This window comes from Atractosteus spatula, chromosome 13 (assembly GCF_055471065.1).
Source record: "Atractosteus spatula isolate fAtrSpa1 chromosome 13, fAtrSpa1.hap1, whole genome shotgun sequence".
Lineage (NCBI taxonomy): Eukaryota > Metazoa > Chordata > Actinopteri > Semionotiformes > Lepisosteidae > Atractosteus > Atractosteus spatula.
This window is the reverse complement of record NC_142718.1, coordinates 37,965,538-37,978,020: the sequence shown is the minus strand read 5'-3', so window position 1 is coordinate 37,978,020 and position 12,483 is coordinate 37,965,538. Positions and strand designations below refer to the sequence as shown.

Here is a 12,483-nt window from a genome sequence, read left to right as displayed (position 1 = left end):
CATGATGCTACAGAACAGTACAGTATATGGATAAAGTCCTGGGTCATCACGTACTGCAATTCCTGTGGACCCATCCTGTTGTGACAGCACTGCAGCAGAAAGATACTCTTATAGAGCCAGACCTGAGCTACATCGAAATTTCAGGTGATGAGCAAGGATGTCAAGTGACATTTAGGGCTCAGATACCAGTGAAAAGGAACATTCTTGTCTAGGCAATTTGAGAGGAATGGGGCAGGAAGCCGCAAGGCAGCATCAGCAAGTTGGTGCAAAGCATGCAGCTTCTAACAGTGGCCAAACACTCTGCTAGCCTGTGGCTTTTCCAATAGATGCACTTTGATGACAACTGTTACTTGGCAGTATGACTTTAATGATGTCATATCTGTTCAATAAAATCAGCGCACCTGCTACTAAAACATTTTCTGATAATTATATTGTGAATTAGTTGCACTTACAAGTGATAAGTTCCTTTTGATGTTACTTTCTGACACTTACTACAGGATGGCACTTCAAAAAATAATTTTAAAAGAGGAATGGACTGAGGTTTGAAGCTCTCAACACCGCTGTCATCCCCTTGATTAATATTGTAACTACAAGCAGAGACCAGGCCAGCTGTTGAGCTACCTGTGAGAAAAATCGTTTAATCAGGCTAAGAGCAGACAGGCTGAGATTTGCTTTTACCTCCATGTGAACCAGGTGTTAGCAGGTGTTAGAGGGCAGACATTTGAAGTGAATGTATTAGGGATTTTTTTAGAATTTCGTACAGATGACAGAGGTTTTCTGCAGAGCTAATTAAGCATGGACATCTGGTCTTCAGTAATACATTTGCAAAGTAATGCAAAGATAATTTAAAGTGATGAGAGATCAATAATTTATAATGTTTGTTATAAGTGCAGCAGTGATGATAATGTTAGACTGTATTACCTTATTACAAGCAAGGCACATCCAAAATCTATTTTTGTCTGAACTAATTATTAACCATCACAGACCATTAAACCAACAAATAACATTTGTTTGAGAGGTGTAAGGTCAGGTCCCTAATGATCTCTGAAATTTGTCATGCTATTTTTGTGCTTCCATTATTTTGTAAAAGCAAACCAGTGATCTCAGTCTTTAGTATTTGTTTTATATGTATCCTAGATACACTGGAGTCATTATTCAAATATTTAGAGAAATAGGTATTTCAGCTATTTGTATATCATCTCTTTTCAGTATTCAGGAATGCCATTTCCAGTAATGTTGCTGGATTACATCTGCATTTCGAAGTAATCTTCTCTATTTTTATACCCGATACAGTATTAACATTTTTGCACATATAAATAATGCATTTTGCTCACATGAAATTTTTTTTGTACAGTACTAATTAATAACAATAATTGCTTACACCTATATAGTGCTTTTCTGGACACTCCACTCAAAGTGCTTTACAGGTCATAGGGACTCCCCTCCACCACCACCAGTGTGCAGCCCCACCTGGATGATGCAACGGCAGCCAGAGTGCACCAGTTCTCTCTCTACACACCAGCTCTCAGTGGGGAGGAGAGCAGAGTAATGAAGCCAATTCATAGATGGGGATTATTAGGAGGCCATGATTGGTAAGGGCCATTCGGAAATTTGGCCAGGACGCCGGGGTTACACCCCTACCTTCTTCTTACTGTTCCTGAGATATACCCTTGCAGCATTTGTATTTCCCCAATCTGGGTAATTTCCCACACAGTGATGAATGAATTAATTGTTTCACAAAATCATTGGAAAGAGTCAAAAGGAAGAAAGAACTGGAGGTGCAGGTTATGATGCAGATTACAACATGCACTTCATTAGGAACATTTTATAAAAACCTGCCAAAAACCTCCAGTTAATCAAGTGTGTTCGTGAACAAATCATCAGATTTAAAGTACGTGGGTTACTCATAATGAAACACTGTGAACAGGCATTATGAACCACTGATGAATAATCACAGTTTCCCATTTTAATCCCATTCCATCTGATTCTGAAGATAACCTGAGTACTGCAAAGCCTTTTTATCGTAATCAGCTAACAGCACACTACAATCAGTTTATAAATTACAAGAAGAACAAAATCATTTACAATTGAAAGTAGTTGCTGGATTTAGATGTTTGACAGTAACAGAGCAGATCATTTTGTAATGTACTGTTTCTGATGTACTATAATACAGAGTCACAGATAAAGAAATAGCATGTGGAAACAGGTAGATAAATACAGTATAAACAAATGCATATGCATTCAATTTAGTTGTAAATGAATGAGGATTAGAGTTAGAAATGTTGGATTAGACTGGAGATAGGATTGGGTTTCACATTAATGTCAGGATTTAAATCTTTCATGGGACAAACAGGCCATTCCAATTTTAAATTTTTTATCAGAATTTTGGTTTATAATATAGTATTATTCTTGTTTTATTAGACTTTTTAAATTATAAATTGGTCATCTAGGTCCTCCGTTGTCACTATTGGTTAATTAAATTCCTAAGTGGAATTGCTTTATCTAGCATCAGGAAGGTCACAGCTAATCTTTCACGCTATTTGGTCTTTTTTATGTCTGTGTCTATTAGTTCTGATCTGACAAGTTATAATCTAGGGACAACATACAGTATAAATCTGGTTATTTTACTCCACTAGCTAGTTATCTACCCACACTATAAGGAGATGTGTGCACTGTCAGATGTCTTTGCTATTTGTGTTATTTATGACTTGCCTGAGGAAGAGGAGTTGGACCTAAAATGCCTGTTACTATTACTGTATCTGCTTCATCACCATGGTTGCCACAGATAAGATTGGAGTTAGGGCTAGGCTATATTTTAATACAACCTAAAACTACCAGTGCAATAAACAAGTTATATTATAAATCAATAGTTCTCTTTTTTATTAATGTACACAAAGCACTAGATATTTGTTTTTTTACTGAATATGACTTTCAGGATAAGTTGAAGAAAGATTCCTACAATAAAATTCTGGTGATCTCACAGGGTTAGATTAAAAACAAGAGAGGAGTTTGCCCTTCAAGGCAAGTCAAGACAGATATCACTGCATTAATATATGCTCACATTAAACTCTGATCTATGAAGGTTTTCACCATGATGCCTTTTTTCCATGATTAGCAGAGCAGAAGAATGCAGTGCCATGAGAATTGCCATTTATACTCCTTAATCCAGTTCATTAATTTTCAATCCAGTTTCTGTCTATAGAAAATATTAAGCAGTACATGCTGAAATGTAAACAGGTCAGAGCAGAGGCTTTAAGAAGTTCTTGACATTTCTTATTTAATGGGATGCACATACTGTACAGTAAGCAGAATCTAAAAATAGGTTTCATATGTAAATCACAAAAGCTTAACAAGTTTGTGAGACTTAATTAGGTATCTTAGGTAAATCAAAGATGAAAAATCCAAAGAAAATAAAAGTTGAACATAAATGTTTTGTATTAACCCATAGTTCTGCTGACACTGCAATACAAGTACTTCAGTTTAAACTAATTGAAAATTTAATTGAAATGTTTATTTTAATTGAATATCTTTAAAAATAAGAAAGGTTTCCAAGACCTGTTTTGTCTTGCTTAGAAGCAATGGAGTGTTTCAACAAATACATAAGAAACTAACAGCATTAATATTTTCAGCTAAAGCTATACCTTTGTAATGAGAAAAGACTGGCAGATGGGCTTTATTTACAAGTCTCGTTTTAACAGATACCCCATTCATCACAGTAAAGCATGTAGATGTTACTAATGAGGCCAATTTGTTTAATAGAGGGTACAAAATTAAATACTGCATTTATTCCACAGGCAAGATGGCCAAGCAAATTATAAGTTCCCAAATGGGCATATGGCAAATTACTGATGTGCAAATGAGTTAAAAAAGCTCAGAGCATTTATTATTTTTTGATATGATTAAGAGCCATTTAAATATATATGTTGAGTTCAGTCTTAGCCAATGAAGCAACAAATTCATGTCTTAAAAGACACAGGAATATCAGATCATTGACATCAAAGACGGTTATAAACAAAAAAAAAAAATGACTATAGGTTGTATCAGCTGAACAAGGTGCTTTCTTAAATATAATTCTAATAAAACAATTATAAAACTCAAAGTTCATGACAAATTAATTATCTGTCCATCCATTTTCTTTGTCCAATACAAGGCTGCGGGGTCGCCTGAGCCCAACCCAGCATGCAACAGGATACGCCCTGGACGTGACAGCGGCCAGTCACAGAGCAGACACCCAGGCACAGTTACACACTCAACCAGGCCGATTTTCCCAGAAGCCAATCAACCCACCAGTACGCCTTTGAACTGTGATAGGAAACCAAAGCACCTGGAGGAAGCCCACTGTCAGGAGGCGTAGCGGATGGTGAGTTGACTATTATACAGTAGGACCATGTGCGGTAGTCTACAGGTCTGGGTAAATGCAGAGAAATGGGTAATGCTCATGCAGGACAGAGAAGAAACACACAAGTCCGATATCCATGCTCCGACATCGTCGTCAGCTTAATGTCCGAGTCCAATACCGATAGTGTACAAGGAAAGTCTATTGAAAGTGCAGGAAACTAAGCTCTTCTCGGAATCCCAATACTGACCACTGGGAACCTAAAGAACAGTGCTAAATATCTGTAGAATATGATAACTGATAACAGTGATAACTACAAAGACGCACAACAGTTTTCAGGAATAAAAAATACATTTTTGACTCTGAACCAGATTTTAGTGCCTTTTTACAGGTGGTTATATATACAGGTGGACCCCCCAGTGTGTTGTTGTTTATATTGTATTATGTATTTGCACTATCGCCACTTCGCACTATGTGTATCCTGTCTACAATGTCTATGTCCTGTCTGTATTTGCACCGTGGACCAGGAGGAACGATATTTCATTCCACTGTACACTTGTATATGGCTGGAGTGACAAATAAAGTGAATACCAACATCACAGAAAAGAAGCATCTAGGCTAGTGGTTTGTCTTATTATAATAGAACACAGTTGTTAAACAAAATGCTTTATTATTATGAAAGAGTTCAATTTGTGCCGTAGCTCTTTCCCTGATGAATAAGAAAATGTTTTGGTACTTATTTATGGGTTTTTTTTGTTAGTTTCCTGGGAACTAGAGTATTTAATGATAACCCATATCTTGGGAGATGACGCCATTCATGTGAAAAAAGACACTGAATAGTGTAGAATAAAGGCTGAACAAATTATTTTTTATATTCATAAATCATTCACAATTGAGCTCCAGAATGCGACAAGATATCTTGAAACAGATGGGTGATCAGACAGTAATGTAATTATATTTAATATTTTATCATTTTAGGCAACTGTATGTCCTTTACAATTTTTAAAGTACTTGAAACTACTTTGCTAAACAGTTACAAATATATAAAAAGGGTTTAAATGCATTTATTTTTTAACCATCATTTAAAAAATTTCAGTTTTATTTCAGAACCTGTAAAGTTCAATGAACAGAAGAGAAAGAAACCCACAGATACAGGAACATGAAATGTAAAAAATAAATACTCATTGTAGCTTGGTTCTGAAGAAGTTTTAATTGAAACCCTATTTATTTATATTTATTATATTTTATATATAATAATTTTATATATACAGTGATGAATTTATTGAAACAAACATCAAAAGACGTTTTGTTTGTCAATACAGCAATCAAGCAACATCCATTTGCTGAATGGTCTTCTCCATTTTCTCACCTACATTATCGCCTTATTTTGTAGCTGGACTACCACATCAGTGAAATGATAGTCAGATTTACAATGAAGCATACTTGGAAAAGAAATGAGATGCAGTGCATTTTCAGGCCATCCCAATAATAATCCTGCCACTAGACAATGCATACCTGCATGCTAGTTTTTGACACTTACCATTTATCCATTTTGCCTCAGGGTCATGCACTGTCAACTCTTTTCGAAAGAGATCGTCCAGTGTTAAGCTGGATGACACTGAATTCAAAGCATCATCTAAGAAAATAAGAAGCAAACAATTAAAACACAAAGGAATGCATCGAACACCTAGAATGAAATCATATTCTAATTTCCACATGTAGTTGGATACATTTCAAATCAAATGTGATCACTGACTGCAGCCAGTTTACTACATGCAATACAAGTTCTGCGATTCCTTAAAAATGAATACTGTAAAATAATAGGCTTACTGCATTTTTTCAAGTGGTTCAAAATTAAGCTACATATTTGTATTACACATACTGTATGTACAGTAATATCACAAACAATACCACATTTTTTTCATGTACTGTAAATTTTAAAAGTAACACTCAAAGCACCATTGACATTTAAACTCCAGAGGAAAGTGTTTGTCATATCAACAGCATCGAAAGTAATTTCAGAAAGTAATTTGAAAAGGCAGTAAACCCAAGCATCCATGCTGGCGGTGGCCTTAACTTTTACGTTTTCACCTCAACCACTGAAATATTTTTATTTGACACATTTTGCAATGCTACTCATCCATATAAGAAATAAGGCCAGTTATGTAGCCTGGCGATTGCGCTTTCAGAAGAGAAGGATTGGGAATAAACTACAAGGGAACATTTGAAAAAAGGGATGTAATCCCTTCGACTTAAAAGATCTTTAAAACTTGTCAGGATCCTGCTTGAAGACTCCTCATTTCCCCAGCATGCATGACTCAACAGGAACATCTGGGCAAAATGCTTTACACAATTCATTAGAGGAAACGACAGCTTATGGAGCTCAGGCTTTCAATTAGTTTAAGTTGCAAGACATTGAAGGAAAATGAGGATTAAAATGCTTTAATGTGCCTGGGAACAGCAAAGAATTCTACATCAAGACATAAAAACCTCACAGAGGTATTTGCGTTTCATCCTATTCACACAAGACTGAAGGCAGCTCAAAGCTGAAGCAGCAGTCGTTTCTGCAAACAGGTGCCCCATTGTTTATTTGATGAGCAATAGAGAGACAATGGAAGTGGGAAATATAGTGGGAAGTCAAGTCATCTTGGGTAAATCTATACGGATGACAGTGATCTGCCAGTACTGAGGCATTGTCATCTTAAAATAAACATTACTGTACACTCTTGAGCAACAGGAAGAAAAACTTTAGTTCATCCAATTCTACAGAGTATTAGTCTGGATTACATACAGTAGAACATGCTTATAAAAAGCTTATAGCACCGTGCAGCTCTTAGCAGGAATCAAACACACAGGTAATGTTTTATTCTTCTGAGAACAGGATAACCTCGCTAAGACGCTCTGAGGCTAAACTAAGCAAACACACCTTGCTCAACACTCTCACTGGAGCTGTGGGACATTGCACACAGAGAGCAGTAAAAAGCTACAGGGCATGATTATATACAACTGTCTGGGCTACCTGTAACGGTTGGTGTTCAGATGGTGCTTTGCTTCTTTGAAAGCTATAGAAATATTGCCTTTGTACCATGTTCTGTATAACATTTATATCAGCCACTCCCAACTCCTCTGCCGTCTGTCAGCTGGTGTTTGATCCAGCATAGTTCTCAATTAATTAATTGAATTAATAGTCTTATTTTGAAATTTGAAATTGTTTTCTACTCTTAAACAAGCAGAGATGGTCTTTTACAGTAAGTAACTCCCAGCTCAGTTGGAATGGAAAACCAGAACACACACTGGTCCTTCAAGACCAGATCTGGGAATCACTTACTGTATCAATATTAGTGTGATCAAAAGGTATCCTGTTACCTTAGTTTCAACATTGACTTAATTTACTTAGAAAAGAAAAGGCAGAGACAATTTCAGAGTTTCTAGACATTGTGACATAGACATTACTCCTGGAAAAAATACTTACCTGAAGAAAGAAGGATGATTGCAAGAGCAATGAAGGAGCACACAACAGCGATGACCAGCAGAGAAATCCCAATACCTTTCCAGTTCCTATCTGGGTTACTCTCTCCCAGCTCCTAACAGGGATAAGAAGACAAGATGTTGCAGTGTGGTCATCAAGGAATGGGGGACCAGTATTTCTCCATGATGTTTGTTGAACAGTGAAACACGAGGACACGGAGGATGACAGAAACAGAAATGTGAATGTGCATTTCAAACTGAGAACAGGGGGTTAAAGCTACCCAGCCATGAGGTTGAAGCTGGCGGCTCCCTGACATTGCTATTCTACAACATTGGAGCGCCCTCATCAGGCAGTGACGGAGCACCGAGCAGACAAGCAGTGGAGCTGGTGATGTCAGCCCCGGGAGAGCATGCTGGGACAAATGGGAACTATCAGGGACATTGCTAACCCCCTGGACTCTGAGGGAACGACAGGGGCTTCTGTACATGGTACGAGAGTGTATGCGTGTGGCTATCCCATGTTTCCCCATCCAGGTCTATGACCTCAGGCTCCCACCCTGCCTGACCTTTGTCAGTCAGGACCCCCGTCTTCACTCTGTGTCATATTTGGCTTTCTTTGTGCTGGCTGGCGAGAGCTCTTCTTTCAAGGATCGTGAAACTATTCCATTTAATAAAAGAGCACTTTTGTTTCTACTCTTCTGTCGTTTTACTGCCTGTGCTACAAAATTTGTATTAAATAGAAGTTTTAACAAGTAATTAATACGAATTTAATAATAATTCTTTACACTTATATAGCACTTTTCTGGACACTCCACTCAAAGTATTTTACAGGTAATGGGGATCCCCTCCACCACCAGTGTGCAGCCCCACCTGGATGATGCAACCGCAGCCAGAGTGCACCAGTACTCTCCCCACACACCAGCTCTCAGTGGGGAGGAGAACAGAGTGATGAAACCAGTTCAAAGAATGGGATTGTTTGGAGGCCATGATCGGTAAAGACCAGGGGCAAATTTGGCCAGGATGCCAGAGTAACACCCCTACTCTTCGAGAAATGCCCTGGGATTTTTAATGACCACAGAGACTCATGACCTCGGTTATACATCTCATCCGAAGGACGGCGCCTTTTTAAAGCATACTGTCCCCATCACTATACTGAGGCATTAGGACCCACACAGACCACAGGGTGAGCGCCCCCTGCTGGCCCCACTAACACCTCTTCCAGCAGGAACTTTAGTTTTTCCCAGGAAGTCTCCTATCCAGGTACTGACCAGGCTCATGCCTGCTGAGCTTCAGTAGGCTGCTAGATGTGAGTTACAGGGTGATATGGCAGCTGGCATACGACTGCTATTAAATGACTCTTTGTCTTCACCTCCACTATTTATTTTTCAAGTAGTTGAAAACAGGGTGTATCAAGTGGAATAAATGGTATCCTCAAGACACATTTGGACACAATGGCTCTTATTGTAAAATCCTGCAACAACCCCAGTAACATCCAATGGTTTTTGAGACACAAAAGCATTTCCAATGACAAGCACACACTACAATATTCTTCCACAAGGTCATAGGGAAATATGATAGATTAATGGGAAGATGTTTTGAAACATTTCTGTTTTTTTCTTCTCATAGTATTTTCTTTTTATATCGCTGATTGGTAACAAAGTAGCTAAAGGGCTGCCTGTTTAAACACTGCCTGTTTAAAGCAATGACTGTTTATGAAATTTAAATATTAATATGCATTATAAATCCATTAAAATGTTTGAAACATTTTAATCATCAAGAGTTGCTTCCTCTTCAAATATTCCACAAAAACAAGACAAAAATAGATCTTAAGAACACATTACTAATATGTTAGAGGCACTAATACACAGCTCATTGTTTTTCTCAGTACAATGTATATATTAAGATTTCAGAATAAAACAGGATAGAAAAAAGAGGGAATTTTGTAATGTTAAATTACCCAATTCTGCAGTGACAGATAGCATCACTATCATATGACTTTATAGGTATTACCTTTGTTTTCATGCTTTCTGAATTTGAGATCTCAACTTTTGTTTGTGTGTAAGGAGGAGATATGAGAAAGAAAATATTCTCCCTCCAAAGGAAAATGGAAGCAAAACCAAATGGTGCTGAATGAGCTCAAGTTCTCATTTATGCCCTTTGAAATGAACAATGAATACTGGGGAGTCTTAAACAAATGATCTTTAAACCTCAATTAATTTGTGTTTAACAGTTGGCATCCAAAGATTCTCTTTCTGAAAAGTGTCTGCTATTAATGGAACATATTGGGAAGTCAGATACAGACACACATCAAAGCCTTATCTTGCAAAGAATCATCACTAATAATAGGAACTTCTATTGTGTTGGCTTTCTGTTCAAGACCTCCACAAAAGGAACTGTCAGGTGAGGAAAGCACAAATCAGTTGTTACTAAGACAGCCATTCACAGTATTGATTTGACTTACTGTCTTCTAAATTGCAACACATTGCAAACTCTATGCTGTGAAGATTGCCAGGTACCTGAAAAGGTGAAATTCGTAATTTGTGTCCTTGGTATTGGCTTCAATGTTATGTGCTATATACTGAAGCGACTTAGAAATGCAATGTATAGTATTTTCCTCCCTAACTGTTAATTATGCAATACCAACAGGTTAACCTGTATGAAAATGATCTAATGAAAGGTTTCATGCCTGTTGGACATACAGTATTACGGTTCACTACCCCTCTTCAAAACTCCTGGTGACACATTCAAGGGTGCACGTGTGATAAAAACAGTACACTCGTCAGTATACATTCAAAGATGATATTTGCACACAGGCAATTCTAAATATCCAAGCCACTTACATTTTTAGCCTATACAAATAACTACTGAGAATATATGCAAGTCCCTTATACAGGGAGAGGGAGGAAATAACAGCTTCAGAAAAAAGATGTTGGCAAGAGACCAAGATTTTTTTAATTAGGATAAAAAAAGAAAATAATGAACACTTACAGTGCATCAAAAAGGCTTCTAAAATTTTAAATCCAGCTCAAATATAATGACTAAACTGAGCAAAAAAAACACCAACTGAATAAATCTATACCAGATTTACATAAACAGCAAGTGTGTTTCAAAAACAAAGCTATGTGCCCTCAGAAGGTAAGTTTTTTTTCCCCAGCTGAATTACTGGTACCACAACCAGAATCACACACCCCACATGCATGGCATGTCCAAGAGGTCTTGGAAACCCCCGAGTTCTTGTCACATCTGAATCACTGTGAATACTAAACTGAAACTAAAAGAGATCCACTTGCACTTTTATTTATGCAGCCCTAAGCTGAGCAAAGACACTTGAGTGGGCAGTTCAGTCCCATTACTTTACAGTCTTCCATACAGACTGGCATCCTTCTCGACAGAATCACAGCTCTCCAACTCTAAACCTTTTGCACAGCTGTTTTTTCCTGTACATTCTAACATCCACGGTTACTTAATGCTTAGAAATGTCTGTTGTTTTTCAAAAATGTCCACTCTGTGTCTCTGGGCATCTTCAGTATCTCCTCTTCTCTAATACATTTTGCACAGTGGATAGCTCAAACAAGGCCCAAGAAAGGCATTTCATGCACAATTAGAAAGCGCCAAGCCTCTCCTTTTAAATGAGCTGTGCAAAGTTATCGTTGGTAATGCTGGAGCGAGAGCAAGTTGCAATGAAGACGTTGCCATTCAAACAGAGTTTAGAGAGACCCGCAGCACTAATGTCTCAGTGAAAACAGCAGGAACATCCACATCATAGGCAAGATGTCAAGGTGGTTAGAAAAGTCCTGATTAATCTGTCCACTACTGATAAACTCCAGGAGCGCTACCAAAAAACACAATCTGTAAACTGACTTGACCCAAACATAGTCCACGACCTATACCGGCTTAGAAGAGATGGCTTCCAGACAGAAACTACAGCTGCGAACATCCCATCACTGAATATCCCATAACACAAACACATTACACAGATCTTAGCTGCAGATATTCAATACATCAACCAATACAGTGAAGATAACGTAACTCACTGACACATGACAACAGCAAGCTGTGCATTGACATGGATGAGAACCCACTAGACTCTGACGGGGGTGGGGGGGGGGTCCACAAGTTTTCAACATAATGTTCATCACCTCACCACCCGACATGGGATACAGTATATTAGGCAGATTCAAAACCTTTGCATGGTGGCATGATGTGGCAATTAGTACTGTCGCTACTATAGCTCTTTGGTTGCGAGTCTTAAGTATCTTTCCAGGCGGGGGCATCTTCATTTGCATGTACTTCCTACAGTATGTTTACACAGGGTTTTCCCAGCAGCTCTGGTTTCTGCCAAAGACAAGCTGTTTGGGTTAATCTAAGTTGCCTCTGTATGTTTGTAGCTCCCTGCAGCTTGTAGTCCTTTTTTATGTCCTGTGCTTCTGGAATAGGCTCTGTCTTGCCATCACACTTCTAGTAATTAGAAAGATTCCCAACAGGAACAAGCAACTTTCTTATATTGGATGAATGGAAAGCTTCTGCAAGGTGAAGAAGACAAATACCACTGTGTCATTGCCATCAAAGTTCAGTATAACTGGAGTGCTCAAATATAGTTTTAACTTTTTCATTTGATTGTGTGTACTTGTTTTCATTGGACCTAAATACTGTGGGATGTTAGGAAATTACTACTGTGC

The 12,483-nt window shown here is 37.9% G+C and overlaps 1 protein-coding gene across 1 annotated transcript in view; it reads right to left on the bottom strand.

Annotated features, from left to right (window-relative positions):
- Nucleotides 1-12,483, bottom strand: part of LOC148822379 (inactive dipeptidyl peptidase 10-like) — a 121,451-nt gene that overhangs the window by 45,462 nt on the left and 63,506 nt on the right. Inside the window, exons 2-3 of the mRNA XM_088930505.1 lie at nucleotides 7,809-7,920; nucleotides 5,877-5,972 (exon numbers count right to left, since the gene is read on the bottom strand). Coding sequence (XP_088786631.1) covers nucleotides 5,877-5,972; nucleotides 7,809-7,920 — 208 coding nt within the window. The remainder of the gene's footprint in view (nucleotides 1-5,876; nucleotides 5,973-7,808; nucleotides 7,921-12,483) is intronic.